Here is a 24,041-nt window from a genome sequence, read left to right on the forward strand (position 1 = left end):
CTTAGCTAAATTGGACCACCAGTACTTCCCACTAAGACAGCGCACTGTCCGACCGATGCCCGGATGACCAGAGGAGGGTGACGTATGGGCCCAATAGATCAAACGGTCGCGGACAGCAGACGGAACGTATAGACGCCCAGCTGGATATTGGAGGGGATTGGGCTCTGTACGTAACGCCCGCTCAATGTCCGTGTCCAGCTCCCACACTACCGGTGCCACCAGGCAAGAGGCCGGGAGTATGGGAGTGGGATCCATGGGCCGCTCCTCTGTGTCATACATCCGGGACATTGCGTCTGCCTTCGCATTCTGGGAACCTGGTCTATAGGATAGAGTGAAAACAAAACGGCTAAAAAACATGGCCCACATAGCCTGACGAGGATTCAGTCTCCTCGCCGCCCAGATGTACTCCAGATTGCAGTGGTCAGTCCAGATGAGAAATGGGTGTTTAGCCGCCTCAAGCCACGGGAAATGCAGGAGAATCAATAAGGAAAAAACTGATTTTCTCCTTGTGATCCTCCCGCGTCACCATGCCCAGTGGAGCGGTGGCCTCCCTAATTAGCCACGACCCCAATGATCTAGGGCGTGAACTGGGAAAGGCATATCCACTGGAACAATAGGGATCCCTAAACTATGGGCAAATGATCTGTCAATAAAGTTCCCAGCTGCGCCTGAATCTACGAGCGCCTTATGCATGGAATGCGGGGAAAACTCAGGAAAATTAATATACACACACATGTGTGCAACAGACTCACCTGGAGTGACACAAGAGTGCCCTGCCTGCTGCCTCGACTCCCAGAGGAACCTCTCCAGCACCTACCAGCAGTATGCCCTCTGCGGCCACAGATGGTGCATGGACCGGCATCTCCTCCGGTCGCCCTACGCGCAACACCTCCCAGCTCCATGGGTGTAGAAGCTGTGGTGCTGGGGGATGGAATCGACAGACCCCGATCTGGAAGTCCGCGGCTAGCCAGCAGGTTATCCAACCGGATGGACAGGTCCACCAGCTGGTCAAAGGTGAGAGTGGTGTCCCTGCAGGCCAACTCCCGACGGACGTCCTCGCTCAAACTACAACGGTAGTGACCAATCAGGGCCCTGTTGTTCCATCCCGCGCTGGCGGCCAGGGTCCGAAAGTCCAGAGAGAACTCCTGTGCGCTCCTCGCCCCTTGCCAAAGTTGGACGAGCCGTTCACTCGCTGCTCTACCCTCAGGCGGGTGGTTGAAAACTGCTCAGGCGGGCGAAATTTTCTAATTGGTCCAACACCGCTTCTCCTTCCTCCCATACGGCGTTGGCCCACTCCAGGGCTTTCCCTGAGAGACAGGAGATGAGGGCGGACACGCTCTCACGGCCAGAAGGAGCCGGGTGGACGGTTGCTAGGTAGAGCTCCAGCTGGAGTAGGAACCCCTGACATCCCGCAGCCGTCCCATCATACTCCTTCGGAAGATCGAGCTGAATCCCACTGGGACCGGGTGAAGGAGGGGTGAGAAGTGGTGTCCTTGGTGGTGATGGTGGAGGCACTGAAGGAACTCTTCTTCTCTCCCAGCGGTCCAGATTCTGCAGGATGCGATCCATGGCGATGTCGAGATGTTGTAACATGGCCGCCTGCTGCTGGATGCGTTCCTCGACCCCTAATCCGGGGTTGTCTGCTCCTGCTGACTCCATATGGGAGGTGTGTGATTCTGTCAGAAGGTGAGTGTAGCTGGAGCATGAAGTCAGGTGCAGGAGAGCAAAATGAGTGAGCAACATACTTTACTCAAAAAACAAGGGCACAAGGTAAACAAATACACTTGATCAATAACCAACGGTAAACATTACGCACGGGTGAACACAGCACCTGTCGAAAAACCAGCCATCATGAACTGAACATAGAAATAATCACGCACAACAAACATGGGGGAAAGAAAGGGTTAAATACATGAACATGTAATTGGATAATGAAAACCAGGTGTGTAGAAAATAAAGACAAAACCAATGGAAAATGAAAGATGGATCAGCGATGGCTAGAAGACCGGTGACGTCGACCGCTGAACGGACGGTGAAAGACAATGTTTATTGTAAAATATTGTCCATAACACATCTAAGATATAAAGATTTTTTTAATGATTATTTTTGTGCTACTATGACTAAATGGAAATATTTGTTCAGCTCTTTACGCCTTTTATGTGTGAAACTTGGACATACGATAATATGGCCATGATGCTCCACAACATGTTCTTAGGGGCTTGGGCCTGGATTACATCTAGCTTTTTAAAGATGTCTGAGCTGCTGATCCATATGCTATACTTCCATAATCCATTGATGACCTTAACAGCGCTATATATATCATTTTCAACACCATTCTATCTGCCACACACTCCATTCCTGACAAGCAACAAATCACATTCAATATTTTCTTTCCTTTGACAACTACTCTGTTAAAACTTCTTAAGGCTGGGGGCAGTATTCGGAAGTTCGGATGACTGACGTGCCCATCCATGCTCCACCCATGTCATTCGAGTGACAAACCAGACTCCCAGGAACCTATACCCCGCTCACCCTCTCCAGATTCCTTCCATACAACTTCAAGTATATTTCATCCCCAACCATCCCTCTAGAAAAAAACACAGTCTGTGATTTCTCAACTGAAAACTTGAAGCCCCACCTGAGGGACCACTGCTCTACTTCACTAATAGCTTCTTGAACTCTTCTGGCGGTATAGGTAATATTACTCCGTCATATCCACAGAGCTTCATCATCCGCAAACAATGACCTCCCAATATCAGGTCTTACCTGATACATCGTCAATTATAATTATCTAGGCAATCCAAGATGGTGTAGCAGTGAGATGTTTTGATTGTCTTGTCCCGTCCCTTGTATATATTGTTTCTTTCTTCGTATATATTTAGTTTATATTTTGAATCTCATTTTTCCATCTACGGAATGAACATACTCTCCTTCAACCCGCCTCACCCAATGCGGTATGGATCTGCTATTTTTTATACTTTAGAACCGTTAACCCCCTTCAAGCTAACCAGCTACTAGCTAGTAGTCAGTTAGCCACTGCTAGTTAGCCATAACCGTTAACTGGGACATCTGCCAGGTCAGCCCGATCAACTCCTGCCAGCCTGCACAGTGGAATATAAACCCAGAGCATATCGGACTGCTTTTCTCCACCATATCTCCGGATTCCTACCGCAAGCTCTGAACCTTTACTCCAGATCATCACAGTTAGCTAGCTGCTACTCCTGGCTAACATCTCTGTCCCGAAGCAAGCACCAGTTAGCCGAATAGATCTATCAAGAATTCCTGGGATTCAATTGCCTCTTTTGCCAATTGGCCTGGACACGTTGCTGCCGACACGGAGCCCCGCCGTTTCATCATGACAGGTCTGTTGATGTAACCGTCCGAGGAGGTTTCAACAGGCATTGCGACGTCCCCATGAGGCCCATCTGCTAGCCTGCTGCTAGCCCCGGCCAGCTAGCTATCTGAATATCCGTGCCTCCAGCTTGCCTAGCTACTCACTGGAGCCTATGATTACTCGGCCACACATGCCTCTCCCTAATGTCTTGTCTATTGCTGTTTTGGTTAATAATTATTGTCTTATTCCACTGTAGAGCCTCCAGTCCTGCTCAATATGGCTTAGCTAGTCCTGTTGTTCCAGCCCCCACACATGCAGTGACCACACCTGGCTTAAATGGTGCTTCTAGAGACAAAACCTCTCTCATCGTCACTCAATGCCTAGGCTTACCTCCACTGTACTCATATCCTACCATACCCTTGTCTGTACATTATGCCTTGAATCTATCTTTCCATGCGCAGAAACCTGCCCCGATACTCTCTGTTCCGAACGCACTAGACTACCAGTTCTTTCAGCTTTTAGCTGTACTCTTATCCTACTCCTCCTCTGTTCCTCTAGTCATGTAGAGGTTAACCCCTGCAGCCCCCAGCATCACTCCCATTCCCCAGGCGCTCCCATTTGTTGACTTCTGTAACCGTAAAAGCCTTGGTTTCATGCATGTTAACATTAGAAGCCTCCTCCCTAAGTTTGTTTTATTCACTGCTTTAGCTTTAGCACACTTTAGCACACCAACCCGGATGTCCTAGCCGTGTCTGAATCCTGGTTTAGGATTGCCACCAAAAATCCAGGAACTTCCGTTCATAACTATAACATTTTCCGACATTTTCCGATTTTCCGAGAACTGACAAAGGGGTCGGAGTTGCAATCTACTGCAGAGATAGCCTGCAGAGTCCTGTCATACTACCCAGGTCTGTGCCCAAACAATTTGAACTTCTTCTTTTAAAAATTCACCTTTCCAGAAACAAGTCTCTTAACGTTGCTGCTTGTTATAGACCCCCTTCAGCCCCCATCTGTGCCCTGGACAACATATGTGAATTGATTGCCCCCCATCTATATTCAGAGTTTGTACTCTTAGGTGACCTAAACTGGGATATGCTTAACACCCCGGCCGTCATACAATCTAAGCTTGATGCCCTCAATCTCACACAAATTATCAAGGAACCTACCAGGTACAATCCCAAATCCGTAACCATGGGCACCCTCTTAGACACTGTGCTAACAAACTTCCAAACGAGCTTCAACGCCATACAACACACCTTCCGTGGCCTCCAACTGCTTTTAAATGCTAGTAAAACTAAGTGCATGCTCTTCAACCAATCGCTACCCGCCCGCCCAACTATCATCACTACTCTGGACGGTTCTGACCTAGAATATGTGGAAACCTACAAATACCTAGGCGTCTGGTTAGACTGTAAACTCTCCTTCCAGACTCACATTAACTTCTCTAGGGTGGGGGGCAGTATTTTGACGTCAAGCTGTCATCAAGGCAAAGGGTGGCTACTTTGAAGAATCTCAAATATAACATATATTTTGATTTGTTTAAAAGTTCTTGATGACAGGGGGGCAGTATTCAGAAATTCAGATGAATACGTGCCCAACTTAAACTGCCTGCTTCTCGGGCCCAGAAGGTAGGATATGCATATTATTAGTATTTGGATAGAAAACACTCTGAAGTTTCTAAAACTGTTTGAATGATGTCTGTGAGTATAACAGAACTCATATGGCAGGCAAAAACCTGAGAAAAATCCAACCAGGAAGTGTGGAAATCTGAGGTTTGTAGTTTTTCAAGTGATTGCCTATACAGTGACTTAGGGTTCATTTTGCACTTCCTAAGGCTTCCACTAGATGTCAACAGTCTTTAGAACGTTGTTTCATGCTTCTACTGTGAATGGGGAGAGAATAAAAGCTCCTGGAAGTAGATGAGTGACAAAATGACATGTGCTCAGAGGCGCGCGTTCACGTGAGAGTTAGCTGTGTTCCTTTTCTTTTTTGAAGACATTTGAATTGTCCGGTTGGAATATTACTGAAGATTAATGATAAAAACATCCTAAAGATTGATGCTATACATCGTTTGACATGTTTCTACGAACATAAATATAACTTTTTTAGATTTTTCGTCATGACATTTTGCGCGCGCTTCCTGCATTTGGAGTAGTGGACTAAACGCGCGAACAAAAAGGAGGTATTTGGACATAAATGATGGACTTTATCGAACAAAACAAACATTTATTGTGGAACTGGGATTCCTGGGAGTGCATTCTGATGAAGATCCTCAAAGGTAAGTGAATATTTATAATGTAACATTTGTCATTTCTGTTGACTCCAAAATGGCGGGTATCTGTATGACTTGTTTTGATATCTGAGCGCTGTACACAGATAATTGCAAAATTTGCTTTCGCCGTAAAGCTTTTTTGAAATCTGACACAGCGGTTGCATTAAGGAGAAGTGTATGTATAGTTCTTTGAATAACTGTTGAATATTTTATCAACGTTTATGATGAGTATTTCTGTAAATTGATGTGCTCATTCACCGGTGGTTTTGGGAGGCAAAACATTTCTGAACATTGGCGTGTAATGTAAAATGGGTTTTTTGGATATAAATATGATCTTTATCGAACAAAACATACATGTATTGTGTAACACTGAGTCCTGGAAGTGCCATCTGATGAAGATCATCAAAGGTTAGTGATTAATTTTAGCTGTATTTATGGTTTTTGTGACGCCTCTCCTTGCTTGGAAAATGGCTGGATTCTATACATCGTTTGACATGTTTCTACAAACTGTAATGAAACTTTTTAGACTTTTCGTCTGGACTTAGTGCCCGCGCCTTGTGCATTTGGAATAGTGAACTAAACGCGTGAACAAAAAGGAGGGATTTGGACATTATCGAACAAAACAAACATTTATTGTGGAACTGGGATTCCTGGGAGTGCATTCCTTTGAAGATCATCAAAGGTAAGTGAATATTTATAACGCTATTTCTGACTTTTACTGACTCCGTAACATGGCGGGTATCTGTATGGCTTGTTTTGGTGGCTGAGCGCTGTACTCAGATTATTGCATGGTGTGCTTTCACCGTAAAGCTTTTTTGAAATCTGACACAGCGGTTGCATTAAGGAGAAGTTTATCTTTAACTTTTTAGGGTATAGGGGGCAGTATTTTCGATTTCGGATGAAAAGTGTGCCCAGAGTAAACTGCCTAATACTCGGGCCCAGAGTCAAATATTTGCATATTATTAGTATTATTAGATTTGGATAGAAAACACTCTGAAGTTTCTAAAACTGTTTGAATGATGTCTGTGAGTATAACAGAACTCCTATGGCAGGCAAAAACCTGTGAAAAATCTAACCAGGAATTGCGAAATCTGATGCTTGTAGTCTTTTGAAGTCATTGCCTATCTAACACACAGTGACTTAGGGTTCAGTTTGCACTTCCTAAGGCTTCCACTAGATGTCAACAGTCTTTAGAACCTTGTTTCAGGCTTTTGCAGTGAACAGAGAGCGAACAAGAAGGCCGGGAATTTGGTGACTCAGAAAATGACATGACTTCAGTGGCGCGCATTCTCGTGATGAGGTAGCTGTGTTCCATAACGTTTTTCAAGACATTGGAATTGTCCGGTTGGAGTATTATTGAAGTTTTATGTTAAAAAAGACCCGAAAGATTGATGCTATACAACGTGTGACATGTTTCTATGAACGTAAATAGATCTTTTTTTGACTTTTCGTCGTGAAATTTTCGGCGAGCTTCCTACATTTGGAGTAGCTTACTGAACGTGCAAACAACAAGGAGGTATTTGGACATAGATTATGGACTTTATCGAACAAAACAACATTTATTGTGGAGCTGGGATTCCTGGAAGTGCCTTCTGATGAAGATCATCAAAGGTAAGTGAATGTTTATAATGCTATTTATGATTTTAGATGACTCCAAAATGGCAGGTATCTGTATTGCCTGATGTATTTTTCTGAGCGCCGTACTCAGATTATTGCAAAGTGTGCTTTCCCCGTGAAGCTGTTTTGAAATCTGTAACAGCGGTTGCATTAAGGAGATGTTTATCTATAATTCTTTGAATAACAGTTTAATATTTTATCAACGTTTATGATGAGTATTTTTGTAAATTGTTGTGCTGATCCACTGGCAGTTTTGGAGGCAAAATCTTTTCTGAACATCACGCGCCAATGTAAAATGGGGTTTTTGGATATAAATATGAACTTTATCGAACAAAACATACATGTATTGTGTAGCATTGAGTCCTAGGAGTGTCATCTGATGAAGATTGTCTAAGGTTAGTGCTTAATTTTAGCTGTTTCTGTTTTTTGTGACCCCTCTCCTGCTTGGAAAATGGCTGTGTGGTTTTTCTTGTGTTGGCACTGTCCTAACATAATCTAACTTTATGCTTTCGCCGTAAAGCCTTTTTGAAATTGGACAATGTGGTTGGATTAAGGAGAGGTGTATCTTTAAAATGGTGTAAAATAGTTGTATGTTTGAGAAATGTGAATTATGACATTTTGTTGTTTTGAATTTGCCGCCCTGATATTTCACTGGCTGTTGAATAGTGTGAACCGTGGGTGGGATGGAATCGTCCCACGTAGCCCTGAGAAGTTAATTCTATGCATAACACTTGTATCTTTCATCAACGTTTATGATGAGTATTTCTGTAAATTGATGTGCCTCTCTGCAAAACCACCGAATGTTTTGGAAGCAAAACATTACTGAACATAACGCGCCAATGTAAACTGAGATTTTTGGATATAAATATGAACTTTATCGAACAAAACATAACATACATGTATTGTGTAACATGAAGTCCTATGACTGCCATCTGATGAAGATCATCAAAGGTTAGTGATTAATATTATCTCCATTTCTGCTTTTTGTGACTCCTCTCTTTGGCTGGAAAATGGTGTATGTTTTTTTGTGACTAGGCGCTGACCTAACATAATCGCATGGTATGCTTTCACTGTAAAACCTTTTTGAAATCAGACACTGTGGTTGGATTAACAAGAAGTGTATCTTTAAAATGGTGTATAATACTTGTATGTTTGAGGAATTTTAATTATGAGATTTCTGTTGTTTGAATTTGGCGCCCTGCACTTTCACTGGCTGTTGTCAAATCGATCCCGTTAACGGGATTTCATTACTAAGAAGATCTATCAAGGCAAAGGGTGGCTACTTTGAAGAATCTCAAATATAAAATATATTTTGATTTTTTAAACACTTTTTGGATTACCACATGATTCCATATGTGTTATTCCATAGTTTTGATGTCTTCACTATTATTATACAATGTAGAAAATAGTAAAAATAAAGAAACCCTTGAATGAGTAGGTGTGTCCAAACGTTTGACTGGTACTGCTTAAAACCTGTTGGGGCTAGGGGGCAGTATTTTCACGGCCGGATAAAAAACGTACCCGATTTAAACTGGTTACTACTCTTTTCCAGAAACGAGAATATGCATTTAATTAGTATATTTGGATAGAAAACACTAAAATTTCTAAAACTGTTTGAATGGTGTCTGTGGGTATAACAGAACTCATATGGCAGGCCAAAACCTGAGAAGATTCCATACAGGAAGTGGCCTGTCTGACAATTTCTGGTCCTTCTGTTGCCTCTCTATCGAAAATACAGTATCTCTGCTGTAACGTGACAATTTCTAAGGCTTCCATTGGCTCTCTGAAGGCGCCAGAAAGTGGATTGGGGTGTCTGCTGTCTCTGGGCAAAGTATAGGAACTCTGTTTGTGAGTGGTCAGCCTAGTGGCTCAGAGACAGGAGATGCGCGGGCACGAGAGTACTCCATGTTTTTCTTCACCTGTTTGAATGAATACAAGGTTGTCCGGTTGGAATATTATCGCTATTTTATGAGGAAAATCTTATAAAAATTGATTTTAAACAGCGTTTGACATGCTTCTAAGTACGGTAAAGGAACATTTAGAATTTTTTTGTCACGAGATGCGCCCACGCGTCACCCTTCGGATAGTTACCTGAACGCACAAACAAAATGGAGCTATTTGAATATAACTATGGATTATTTGGGACCAAAACAACATTTGTTGTTGAAGTAGAAGTCCTGGGAGTGCATTCTGATGAAGAACAGCAAAGGTAATCCAATTTTTGTAATAGTAATTCTGAGTTTACTGAGCCTCGACGTTGGCGAGTGTCTGAATAGCTAGCTGTGATGGCCGAGCTATGTACTCAGAATATTGCAAAATGTGCTTTTGCCGAAAAGCTATTTTAAAATCTGACACCGCGATTGCATAAAGGAGTTCAATATTCTGAGTACAGAGCTCAGTCATCAAAGCAAGCTAAACAGTTACCCGCCAAGTTCTGGAGTCAACTAAACTCAGAATTAGTATTATAAGTCTTCACTTACCTTTGCTGATCTTCGTCGGAATGCACTCCCAGGACTCCCAGTTCCACAAGAAATTTTCATTTTGTTCGATAAACGCCGTTCCGCCAGCGGAACCCCTAGCCAACAGCCAATGGAATCGCATGGCGTGAAATACAAAACCAATTAAAATACCACAATTCAATTTTCTCAAACAATCAACTATTTTACAACATTTTAAAGATAAGACTCTCGTTAATCTAACCACATTGTCCGATTTAAAAAAGGCTTTACAGCGAAAGCAAAACATTAGATTATGTTAGGAGAGTACATAGACCAAAATAACCACACAGCCATTTTCCAAGCAAGCATATATGTCAATAAAACCCAAAACACAGCTAAATGAAGCACTAACCTTTGATCTTCATCAGATGACACTCCTAGGACATAATGTTATACAATACATTTATGTTTTTTTCAATCAAGTTCATATTTATATCCAAAAACAGCTTTTTACATTGGCGCGTGATGTCACTATCCAAAAGGTAACGTGCGAGCGCATTTCGAGACACAAAACATCAAAATGTTCCATTACCGTACTTAGAAGCATGTCAAACGCTGTTTAAAATCAATTTTTATGGTATTTCTATCGTAAATTTGCGATAATATTACAACCCCTCCTGTACTCCCTATTCACCCAGTACTGAATGGCCGCACACAACTTTAACCTGTTGGGTCTAGGGGGCAGCATTTGCACGTCTGGATAAAAAAAATGTACCCGATTTAATCTGGTTACTAATCCTACCCAGTAACTAGAATATGCATATACTTATTATATATGGATAGAAAACACTCTAAAGTTTCCAAAACTGTTTGAATGGTGTCTGTGAGTATAACAGAACTCATTTGGCAGGCAAAACCCTGAGACATTTTCTGACAGGAAGTGGATACCTGATGTGTTGTATTGACTTTAAACCTATCCCATTGAAAAACACAGGGGTTTAGGAATATTTTGGCACTTCCTATTGCTTCCACTAGATGTCACCAGCCTTTACAAAGTGTTTTGAGTCTTCTGGAGGGAGATCTGACCGAACAAGAGCCATGGAACGATGATGGCCCATTAGACACCTTGAGCGCGAGTTCATCTTGGGTACCCTCGTTCCAATACGTTATAAAAGAGTATGCATTCGTCCACCTTGAATATTATTCATGTTCTGGTTAAAAAGGCCCTAATGATTTATGCTATACAACGTTTGACATGTTTGAACGAACGGAAATATATTTTTTCCCCTCGTTCATGACGAGAAGTCCGGCTGGCTTACATCATGTGCTAACGAGACGGAGATTTTTGGACATAAATGATGAGCTTTTTTGAACAAAACTACATTCGTTATGGACCTGTGATACCTGGAAGTGACATCTGATGAAGAGAATCAAAGGTAATGGATTATTTACATAGTATTTTCGATTTTAGATCTCCCCAACATGACGTCTAGTCTGTATCGCAACGCCGTATTTTTCTGGGCGCAGTGCTCAGATTATTGCAAAGTGTGATTTCCCAGTAAGGTTATTTTTAAATCTGGCAAGTTGATTGCGTTCAAGAGATGTAAATCTATAATTCTTTAAATGACAATATAATATTTTACCAATGTTTTCTAATTTTAATTATTTAATTTCTGACGCTGACTTGACTGCCGGTTATTGGAGGGAAACGATTTCCTCAACATCAATGCCATAGTAAAACGCTGTTTTTGGATATAAATATGAACTTGATAGAACTAAAAATGCATGCATTGTCTAACATAATGTCCTAGGAGTGTCATCTGATGGAGATTGTAAAAGGTTAGTGCATCATTTTAGCTGGTTTTATGGTTTTGGTGACCCTGTCTTTGACTTGACAAAACATTACACACAACTCTTGTAAATGTACTGTCCTAACATACTCTAAATTTATGCTTTCGCCGTAAAACCTTTTTGAAATCGTAAAACGTGGTTAGATTAAGGAGATGTTTATCTTTCAAATGGTGTAACATAGTTGTATTTTTGAAAAATTTGAATTTTGACATTTATTTGGATTCAAATTTGCCGCTCTTGAAATGTACCTGCTGTTGATGGAGTGCACCACGGGTGGCACGCTAGCGTCCCACCTAGCCCCAAGAGGTTAACACCATCATTAAGTTTGCCGATGACACGACAGTGGTTGGCCTGATCACTAACGACGATGAGACAGCATACAGGAAGGAAGTCAGAGACCTGGCAGTGTGGCGACAGGACAACCACCGATCTCTCAACATCTGCTAGACAAAGGAGCTGATCTTGGACTATAGGAAACGGATGGCCGAGCACACCCCCGTTCACATCGATGAGGCTGTAGTGGAGTGGTCCGTGAGCTTCAAGTTCCTTGGTGTCCACCTCACTAAGGTCCTATCATGGTCCAAACACACCAACACAGTTGTGAAGAGGGCACAACAATGCCTCTTCCCCCTCAGGAGTCCTCAGATCCTCAAACAGTCATACAACTGCACAATTGAGAGCATCTTGACTGGCTGCATCACCACTTGCTATGGCAACTGCTTGGCACCGGACTGCAAGGCGCTACAGAGGTTAGTGCGTACGGCCCAGTACATCACCGGGGCCCGAGCCCCCTGCCATTCATGACCTCTATATCAATCAAATGTATTTATAAAGCCCTTTTTACATCAGCAGATGTCACAAAGTGCTATACAGAACCCAGCCTAAAACCCCAAACAGCAAGCAATGCCCATGTAGAAGCACGGTGACTAGGAAAAACTCCCTAGAAAGGCAGGAACCCTGAAGGCCATCACAGGCTAGCTATTTTGACATCCACCAAGTTTGGTACTCACCAAACTCAGATTTACTATTAGAAAAATTGGATTACCTTTGCTGTTCTTCGTCAGAATGCACTCCCAGGACTTCTACTTCAACCACAAATGCTGTTTTGGTTCAAAATAATCCATAGTTATGTTCAAATATCCTCCGTTTTGTTTGTGCGTTCAGGTCCCTATCCGAAGGGTGACGCGCGGACGCATGTCATGACAAAAAAATTCAAAATATTCCATTACCGTACTTAGAAGCATGTCAAACGCTGTTTAAAATAAATTTTTATGCTATTTTTCTCGTAAAATAGCGATAATATTCCAACCGGGCGATGTTGTTTTCGTTCAAAGGCTGAAAGAAAAACATGGCCACTTCTCGGGGCCGCGCATCTCCTGTCTCTGAGCCACCAGCCTGACCACTCACAAACAGCGCTCCTGTACATAGCCCAGAGACAGCAGAGATCTCATTCCACTTTCTGGCGCCTTCAGAGAGCCTATGGGAGCCTTAGAAATTGTCACGTTACAGCAGAGATGCTGTATTTTTGACAGAGATGCCACAGAAGCACTAGAAATGGTCAGAGAGGGCACTTCCTGTATGGAATCTTCTCAGGTTTTGGCCTGCCATATGAGTTCTGTTATACTCACAGAAGTCTGAGAATTGTAGTTCTTCTTTTGATTCTCTATCGAAACTACAGTATCTGTGGGGTGACGTTGCACTTTCTAAGGCTTCCATTAGCTGTCTAAAGCCTTCAGAAAGCGGATTGAGCCTTCTCCTGTCTCTGGGCAGAGTATAGTAGCTCAGTTTCTGAGTGGTCTGCCTGAGGACAAAGGGATTGGATATGCGCGTTCCCGCGAGCACGCTCTTTTTTCTTTTTCTCCTTGAATGAATACACTTTCCACTTCCTGCTTGGAATTTTCTAAGGTTTTTGCCTGCCATATGAGTTCTGTTATACTCACAGACACCATTCAAACAGTTTTAGAAACTTCAGAGTGTTTTATATCCAAATCACTAATAATATGCATATTCTCATTTCTGGGCAAGAGTGGTAACCAGTTTAAATCGGGTACATTTTTTTCCATTCGGCCGTGAAAATACTGCCCCCTATCCTAAACAGGTTTTAAGTTCAACTTGTCTTGAACTTTACCTTGAGGATGTAGTAATGAATTGGCACATTCAATGAATTGTATACACATTTTCCAGTATGCAATTAAAGCATAATATAGGGCTTTGAGATTATCATCTATTCTTATTGTAGGCTAACATTATTTTTGCAAATACATGAATTGCCTGTGTCCATTGTTGGTCAAATTATAATTAGCATTTATTTTCATTGTAGAATCCTGCAATTGGAAATCGTTTTGCCTCTATAATTTGGACAGTGCGGTGCATTAAAAAATATTACATAACATGTGATATGTGTTATTAAAATCCAATGTCCTGTGTGACATTGCAGTGAAAGACTCCCCATTTGGTCACATCATTGATGTGTGGATGATGTACCCATCATGATCAATGCAATGGAGTGTCCATATCTCATGCAACACACTTTATGCAGCAAAGTAAGACCTGACATGTATTATAACACGTCATTAAACACATTCACAACCTTTGCATGTGTAGGCGGCTATATATAGGCTTTATAGATGTCTGGCTCAGTTGGTAGAGCATGGTGTTTGCAACGCCAGGGTTGTGGGTTCGATTCCCACGGGGGACCAGTACGGAAGAAAAAAAATTTATGAAATGTATGCATTCACTACTGTAAGTCGCTTTGGATAACAGTGTCTGCTAAATTACTAAAATGTAAAAAAAAAAAAAATGTCTTCTATATGCATTGCCAATGCCCGCTTAACACAGTGACCAGTGTTGGCTCAACATATGTTTATCCTCTTTGTACTGGTACAGGGTAAGGCTACCTTGTCTTGTTCTCAGCCTGTGTACTGCCTGGCCAGCAAGGCTGTACTGTAGGGGTACCTGACATACTAGGGACAACAGAAAATGGGGCTGAAATATATCTGGTCACTCTTCATAATGGAAAAAGGGGTTACTATAACAATCAAAATGTTTCAGAAATACAAGAATATCTGATGAATGTCTGTAATGGCCAGTAATATATAAAACGATATATCGGTGACCATATCAGAATCATCCGATATTAGCTAAAAATGCCAACATCAGTATCGGCCCAATGTCTAGTTTAACGCCGATGGGAAAAACCGATGTCAAAGCTGACATGCATACCTATATAATGTAGATACATGACGTAATGATGCCATGTGAAATTTTCCCACTACACATGCAGCACAGCATTCCTAACCTAGCCCACAATGTCTGCTGTGTGGATCGAGCAGTCAACAAGTTGAGCAGTCATTTGAAAGAGTAAGAACATTTCAGTGAGACAACTCAAAGGCGAAATCATTTAACGGCAAGATAATGGAATTCATTGCCCTTGACAATCAACCATTCTCTGTGTTGGGTGATGTTGGCTTTCGCTACTGGTTGAGCACCGGTACACACTAACATTACCAAGTGCGCTGTTGTTCAGATGTTGCCCTACTGGAGTTACACAGTAATAGCGTCACTGCTATTAGCTTCACGGCATACTATGGAACGTCGTTTGGGTCTTTGCGTGTCAAAAAAGATACACGTCAAATAACACTATTTGACAATAACACTATTTGACGCATTAAATAAGCTTTTTAATTTGACAGGTCAAATAACACAGTTCTATTATAGAATGTGTGTGTTCTGATTTTGCACGTGCAAGCCAAGCGCTACCACTACTATCAGTAGCACTGTCAAAGTTGTACAAAAAAATTCTGCAAACACCCACCACGAACAATGTGTATACAATACCACGTTGATAATAAAGTATTATTTGTTTGACCACAACTTCTGGGGTAACTAGCTAGCTTTAGCTTGGTACCTAGCTAGCACCAATACAATCAGCCTGAAAGCCATGACCAGTAGAAACTGCAGTCATTTTCACAATTCTTAGCAATGATTTATGAATCCTGCGAGTAAGTATTAGCTAGGTAGCCACTTGTTGTTCGCCTATTGAAATTGTACTTCAGTTCATGAAAATAAATAGCTAGCCAGCTACTTAAATCTGTTGCCCAAAGCTAACCTTATAAGCACCAAGCTAGCTTCATCTGGCTAGTGATGCTCGACCTGACCGGGTTATGTGTTGTGAAGCTAGCCACAATAAGGATTAGGCACAATAGTGGAATTTACGGTTTGCTTTTAAAATAAAAGTACATCTTTGAAAGTGATGCAGAAGGTTACAATTGGTAGAATCATGCTATATTTAGACCAGATAATGTTAAACAAGGTTGGAATGTGAAGCAATTAAATGGGGTATCAGTCTGCTTGGTGACACTCACAGAATACAACTGTGAAGAGTTTATGCAAATATTAGCATTGTAGCTCTTATCGTGGGACTGTGACTGTGTGACATCACCTCCCCAGTCAGCCTATTGTGTGTATTGACATTCATATTGCACTGTCCACCTTGCCTAAGGATTGGGGATCAGTGAAATGGGCTAACAGTCTACTCAATACCCAATATATTTTTTCCCAACATCCTCCTCAGAATTATCAGACTCCAAAGCATCCACATAGTATTGTTTTTCCTCTGGAATAGTGTTCAATACACATAGGTTGACAATAAATGTGGCTCAATTCACAGTTGTTTCAGAGTCCTACAATGCTAATGTTCTCTGGGTGTCACAGAGTAGACTGATACCCCATGTCATTGATCCACAATCCATAGGTGTCACGTCGTGACCGGTATAAGGGGTTATTTGTTATTGTAGTTTGGTCAGGACGTGGCAGGGGGTGTTTGGTTAGAGTGTTTCGGGGTTTGTTGGGCTATGTTCATATTTAAGAGGGGTGTTTGTTTAGAGTGTTTCGGGGTTTGTTGGGCTATGTTCTTTGTTAGTCTATTTCTATGTTAGTTCTAGTATATCTATTTCTATGTGGTGTTTGTTGGGTTGACCTTCAATTGGAAGCAGCTGCTCCTAGTTGCTTCTAATTGAAGGTCCTATTTAAGAGGGGTGTTTTTCTATGGGATTTTGTGGGTAGTTGTTCCTTGTTTAGTGTTTGTTGCACCTGACAGGACTGTTTCGTTTTGTTCTTTTTTTGAATACGTATTTAGTTGTTTCTCCTTCTTCAAAATAAAAAGAAGATGAGTATACATATTCCTGCTGCGTTTTGGTCCAATCCATACGACAACCGTGACAATAGATAAGGCTGTACAGTGAAATAAATATTCCCCCAATGCAATTCTAAAGTATAATACATCCAGTGTGATTTCAACATATTTTTGTCAAATTAGCAAATTATTGTCTTTTGTTGATTTTATATAACAACATTCCAACCTCGTTTAGCATGATCTATTAACCTTTCTAGGGTCTGTGCAGTATCCTGAATTTCCGCCTGTCTGACGTGCCCAAAGTAAACTGCCTGTTACTCAGGCCCAGAGGCTAGGATATGCATATAATTGGTAGAATTGGATAGAAAACACTCAGAAGTTTCTAAAACCGTTACAATAATGTCTGTTAGTATAACAGAACTGTTATAGCAGGCGAAAACCCGAGGAAAATCGATCCGGAAATGGTTTTTTTGGAGCTTGGAATGACTTCCAATGCAATGCTATTGAAAGATCTAATTTCCACCTCCTAGATTGCAGTTCCTATGGCTTCCACTAGATGTCAACAGTCTTTATTCAAGGTTTTAGGCTTGTTTTTGTTTTTTTACATGAAGACGTATTTGTTGTCTTTCCAAGTTGAGTGCCAGGGCAAAAGTAATCTTTTGAACGTGGGCGCGCTCTTCATTCTTTTCCTTTGCTATTGAACATGATAATATTTCAGATGGAGATTACTGTTCATTTAGATATTAGACAACCTGAGGATTAATAAAAAACATTGTTTGACTCGTTTGGACGAACTTTGCTGGTAACTTTTTGGAATCCTTTGTATGCATGTTGAAGGACTGGATTATTGAAATACAAGTGCTAGTGTAATGAATGTGTAATAACTTTGGCGCTCCATAGAAATCCTGGTTGAGAATGAAATGACTGAACAAATGAACAACGAAACAGCACAGCAAGTAAGTGAAAGAAATAGGTTTTGATTATATTTTACTGGTAATGGGGACCGGTAATGGTCAGTGTGGTGTATGTGCAACCTTTATTTAACCAGGTAGGCCAGTTGAGAACAAGTTCTCATTTACAACTGCAACCTGGCCAAGATAAAGCAAAGCAGTGTAACAAAAACAACAACACAGAGTTACACATGGGATAAACAAATGTACAGTCAATAGCACAATAGAAAAATATATGTACAGTGTGTGCAAATGTAGAAGAGTTGGGAGGAAAGGCAATAAATAGGCCATAGTGGCGAAATAATTACAATTTAGCATTAACACTGGAGTGATAGATGTGGAGATGATGATGTGCAAGTAGAGATACTGGGGGCAAAAGAGCAGATGATGATGTGCAAGTAGAGATACTGGGGCGCAAAAGAGCAAGAGGATAAATAACAATATGGAATGTGGTAGTTGGGTGTGCTATTTACAGATTGGTTGTGTACAGGTACAGTGAGCTGCTCTGATAGCTGATGCTTAAAGTTAGAGGGAGATATAAGACTCCAGCTTTAGTGATATTTGCAATTCATTCCCGTCATTGGCAGCAGAGAACTGGAAGGAAAGGCGGCCAAAGGATGAGTTGGCTTTGGGGATGACCAGTGAAATATACCTGCTGGAGCGCATGCTATGGGTGGGTGCTGCTATGGTGACCAGTGAGCTGAGATAAGGCGGGGCTTTACCTAGCAAAGACTTATAGATGACCTGGAGCCAGTGGGTTTGGCAACGCATAAGTGGTGAGGGCCAACCAACAAAAGCATACAGGTCGCAGTGGTGGGTAGTATATGGCACTGTGATAGACTACATCCAGTTTGCTGAGTAAAGTGTTGGGGGCTATTTTGTAAATTACATCGCGTTAACACTCCACTATGTCTCCCTGTCATGGCTTTGCGCCATCAGTACAGAAACCAACACATCTTGACCACCAAAGTCCATTTGTTCTCACAAAGCTGTCCAGTACTTTAAATATATCCTCTCATGTTGTCCTGGTTTCCATTGGTTTGCAGAAGAGGATGTCTTCCTTAACTGACCCCCCATAAACATAATGGACATATACCAGGAGCTGTGCCAGCTGTAACACATATAATTCACAGCCTTTTATGTGAAGCAATAATTGTTTCAAAACATCTCCTGCCATGTCACTGATGCGCCGTGAAACAGTGTTGCTTGATGAAGGCATTGTCTGTACTGTTTGAAAATGTGAAGAATTTATTTATTTTTATGTGAATCACATTTTTATTTGGCACACCCCGACGTACGCGTACCCCAGTTTGGGAATACCTGGTCTAAGGTATTGATATGGGTTTCTTATGTGTACATTTATTTGCTTATTGTTATAATTATATTCTGGGGCTGCAGGTAGCCGAGTGGTTAGAGCGTTGGGCCAGTAACTGAAAGATTTCTGGATCGAATCCCAGAGCTGACAAGGTAAAAATCTGTTATTTTGCCCCTGAACAAGGCAGTTAACCCACTGTTCGACGGTCGGCCGTCATTGTAAATAAGAATTTGTTCTTAACTGACCTGCCTAGTTAAATAAAGATTACATTTAAAATAAAATAATGATTGACTCTTTTGCCCTTACACAGGAAATATGAGTCTGACTTATACAATTTTAAATTGAGATTTTCTTTTATGATTCAACCTAAGGATGCTAATTATTTTCTAGCATTTTAGCTAATCACTGACACTATTGAAAGCTGATTGATTCCTTGGATTCATTTCTAAGCTTCAGCTAGACTTCCCTTTTTATGTGCACGATAAAAGGGAATCACGTTGGTCCGGCTGGTTTTCAAAACCAAACTTGGCTCTCAATATGAAAAAGTGGATTTTAATGCGTTTTTAATGGGAGATTATGATTCTCCCAGTTTTGAACAGACATTGATAGAAGTCCTTGGCCAAGGCAACTCCTTCAATTTGTCCCATATTGGCCTACGTTTGTACATTATACTGTCTGTTCCATGTCTTACTTGTTGAATGTTTCCCTCCGGTCTTGAGAATAACCCAACATTTTGCTAAAGAATCATACTGACAAGCTCACTAACACACAGCTAATATGTCTTGTTTTAGGTTATGTCAAAACAATTCCAACCCTTGTGCGGTGACCACATTCAATTGAACTGTTCTCGCTTTGTTGTCACACACAATGCTAGACAAAACGGCTGACGTGGTTATGCATCGTCATCTGATAGAAGGTGACTTGGTAAAGATAGCATCCTTTTTTAATTAATCTTTGAATGTGATTTCGTCAGGTTTGAAATACATTTTGTTGCATATGACAGCTGTTTCCAGAGACAAACAGTGACTTAGTCATATATCATTTAATCCATGTTTAAAGATGCTGTTAAGTCTCTACTTCCTTATTGGGTGTAAAACCATTTCAACACATTTACTTTGCAGACCCTCTGCTGGTTTAGAAACCAGTTAGAAATGGCAATTGCTTTCATGACCTGCCAGTGGAGATAATTTAGCAACCAAATACATTCGTTTTTTAAATTCAAATATTGATTGTTGCTAATTCTTACTACACATTGACATATGTGCCACTACCTTTTAATGTTGTTATTCAACTGTTTTACAGAACATAGTTTTTTGCTTTTAACATGTGTTATTATGTTCTGGTTCTATTAATCTAAAGTCAAGAATTGATCTTGTGGTGATTTGTTTTCATGAATATGGTTTTCATATTTTCAAGGCAAACTTTCAGAGGGGAGAGGCTTTTTCAATTTAACTTTCTGTCTTTATCAAACAAGTACCATTTAACACTTAATAGAATAACTTTAATTAATGGGCTTTTATTCCATTTTATATCCATCAGATTCATACTTGCTAAACTTTGAGGATACCATTGACCAGATCAACCAATCTGACCAACATACAAAGCCAAACAGTGACTAGTAACTCTTGACTGTAATAATGTTTCATCAGATGTTGAGAACTGATTGAACTAATCTTTCTGCCTTCAACAAAGAATTATGTTTCATTGACCGTGGTTGAAGAAATGCACAATGTCAACGATTCCCCAGAAGACACTCCAGATGTCATGGGCCCAAGGACTAGAAGTTGTGTTCCATAAGTTGGACTGAAGACTCAAGAAGGAATTATTGTGTATTGGACACAGGCTGTGTCATGCCCTGATCTGTTTCACCTGTCCTTGTGATTGTCTCCACCCTCTCCAGGTGTCGCTTATTTTCCCTGGTGTATTTATTCCTGTTTTTCCTGTCTCTCTGTGCCAGTTCGTCTTGTATGTTCAAGTCAAACAGCGTGTTTTTCCCATGCTCCTGCTGTCCTATTCTGTTTTACTAGTTCTCCCGGTTTTGACCTTTGCCTGTTTTTCTGGTCTCCATTCCCACCTGCCTGACCATTCTGCCTGCCCTGACCTCGATCCTGCTTGTCATTCTATACCTCTGGAACTCTGAACTGGTTTTCACCTTTTGCTAGTCTACGACCATTCTCTTACCTTCCACTTTTGGATTGTTAATAAACATCTTGGACTCTAACCATCTGCCTCCTGTGTCTGCATCTGGGTCTTGCCTTGTGCACTTATAGGCTGTCCATGTTCAGCTTCTGTCCAGGGGGAATTTGTAGGCTTGGCCCTAGTTTATGTGCTCTCTGTTACCTGGAGTTAAATGGCAAATGGAACACAAGGAATGCACAAATGACAATGCCCAAGGACTAGTCTAAATACATTTGTAAAAAAAAAAAGAAAGAAAAGAAAAAGCACAACCATGAAAATCTTTCAAACATGTCACTGAAGCAGACATTTCAGACATTTCTTGAATGCCTATCAGTGTAACTCAAATATATTGTTCTTCCATATTGCTAAATCATCTTTATGGAGTCAGATAAGCATTTTAATTGGCTAATTGCTTAGTCTTATTACTAGTAACATGTGAGGTATGTATAATTTCATATATACTGTATAGTGATGCACCGTTATAACATTTTTGGCCGAAACCGATATCGAACATGTTCCTTGCCAACAAAAAAAACGATACCGATAACTGATATTTAACATTTTAGCGGCCTTTTAAGCATTCTAGTACAGTTAAATAGTTAACACGGGGCAGCAGGTATCCTAGTGGTTAGAGCGTTGGGCCAGTAACTGAAAGGTTGCTAGATCGATGGGGCCACAGTGGATGGGGCCACAGTGTCTCCTGACCCCTCCTTTCTCAGCCTCCAGTATTTATGCTGCAGTAGTTTGTGTTGGGGGGCTAGGGTCAGTCTGTCACATCTGGAGTATTTCTCTTGTCTTTTCCGGTGTCCTGTGTGAATTTAAATATGCTCTCTCTAATTCTCTCTTTCTCTTTCTTTCTTTCTCTCTCTCGGAGGACCTGAGCCCTAGGACCATGCCTCAGGACTACCTGGCTTGATGACTCCTTGCTGTCCCCAGTTCACCTGGCCGTGCTGCTGCTCCAGTTCCAACTGTTCTGCCTGCAGCTATGGAAACCTGACCTGTTCACCGGACGTGCTACCTGTCCCAGACCTGTTGTCCCAGAACTGCTGGAACCCTGACCTATTCACCAGACGTGCTACCAGTCCCAGACCTGCAGTTTTCAACTCTCTAGAGACAGCAGGAGCGGTAGAGATACCCTCAAAGATCGGCTATGAAAAAGCCAACTGACACTTACTCTTGTGTTACTGACTTGTTGCACCCTCGACAACTACTATGATTATTATTATTTGACCATGCTGGTCATTTATGAACATTTGAACATCTAGGCCATGCCATGTTCTGTTATAATCTCCACCCGGCACAGCCAGAAGAGGACTGGCCACCCCTCATATCCTGGTTCCTCTCTAGGTTTCTTCCTAGGTTTTGGCCTTTCTAGGGAGTTTTTCCTAGCCACCGTGCTTCTACACCTGCATTGCTTGCTGTTTGGGGTTTTAGGCTGGGTTTCTGTACAGCACTTTGAGATATCAGCTGATGTAAGAAGGGCTATATAAATAAATTTGATTTGATTTGATCGAATCCTCGAGCTGACAAGTCGTTCTGCCCCTGAAGAAGGCAGTTAAGCCACTGTTCCTAGCCCGTCATTGTAAATAAGAATTTGTTCTTAACTGACTTCCCTAGTTAAATAAATAAAATAAAAAACGGACGCAGTGGTCTAAGGCACTGCATCTCAGTGCAAGAGGTGTCCCTGGTTCGAATCCAGGCTGTATCACATCCGGCCATGTTTGGGAGTCCTATAGGGCGGTGCACAATTGGCCCAACATTGTCTGGGTTTGGCCGGGGTAGGCCCTCATTGCAAAGAAGAATTTGTTCTTAACTGACTTGCCTAGTTAAATAAAGGTAAAATAAAAAATAACTAAACGCGTGTGCAAGCAGTTGCTCCCGACGCCACTTGGGTACACTGCAGCATCCCCCGAGAAGCTCTTGCTGCCAAGGGAACACCTGACAGCTTGAAACAATGTTTTGGTCACTACAGTGAAAATGGTTAACTTTGTTAAAGCAAGGCCCCTGAACTCTCGTGTATTTTCTGCATTATGCAATGATATGGGCAGCGACCAAGTAACGCTTTTACAACATACAGAAGTGCACTAGTTATCAAGGGGCAAAGTATTGACGCGTTTTTTTTTAATTGAGAGACGAACTTAAAGTTCTCTTTACTGACCAAAATTTGTCACTTGTTTGACCGCTTGCATGATGATGAGTTTCTCACACGACTGGCCTATCTGGGTGATGTCTTTTTTCACCTGAATTATCTGAATCTAAGATTACAGGGACTCAGCAACTATATTCAATGTGCGGGATAAAATTGAGGCTATGATTAAGAAGTTGGAGCTTTTTTCTGTCTGCATTAACAAGGACAACACACAGGTCTTTCCATCATTGTATGATTTGTGTGCAAATTAACTCAAGTTTACGGACAATCGAAGTTGAAATTGCAACAAGCGGTCCTGTGAAAATTGAATTTAATAGAAGCCACTGACAGATTTCTGGATAGGGCTGCGCTCAGAGTTTCTTGCTTTGGCAAATCGCGCTGTTAAGACACTGATGCCCTTTGCAACCACACACCTATGCGAGAGTGGATTCTCTGCCCTCACTAGCATGAAAACTAAATACAGGCACAGACTGTGCGTGGAAAATGATTTAAGACTGAGACTTTTTCCAATACAACCCAACATTGCAGTTTTATGTGCATCCTTTCAAGCACACCTTTCTCATTGTCCAAAAATGATGCAGAAAAATGTATCCATGCTTTTATCACTTCGAGGTTAGACTACTGCAATGCTCTACTTTCCTGCCTGTTTGTCCCTGCCTGGGGGTATCGCCGGATGGGGCCACAGTGTCTCCCGACCCCTCCTGTCTCAGCCTCCAGTATTTATGCTGCAGTAGTTTGTGTTGGGGGGCTAGGGTCAGTCTGTTATATCTGGAGTATTTCTCCTGTCTTATCCGCTGTGAATT

General features: G+C 41.6%; 1 protein-coding gene across 1 annotated transcript in view; it reads right to left on the reverse strand.

The window, feature by feature from the left end:
* LOC106571187 (uncharacterized) overlaps nucleotides 1-24,041 on the reverse strand; it is a 34,746-nt gene that overhangs the window by 4,097 nt on the left and 6,608 nt on the right. The window contains exon 5 of the mRNA XM_045703013.1: nucleotides 1,516-1,696. Coding sequence (XP_045558969.1) covers nucleotides 1,516-1,696 — 181 coding nt within the window. The remainder of the gene's footprint in view (nucleotides 1-1,515; nucleotides 1,697-24,041) is intronic.

This window comes from Salmo salar, chromosome ssa01 (assembly GCF_905237065.1).
Source record: "Salmo salar chromosome ssa01, Ssal_v3.1, whole genome shotgun sequence".
Lineage (NCBI taxonomy): Eukaryota > Metazoa > Chordata > Actinopteri > Salmoniformes > Salmonidae > Salmo > Salmo salar.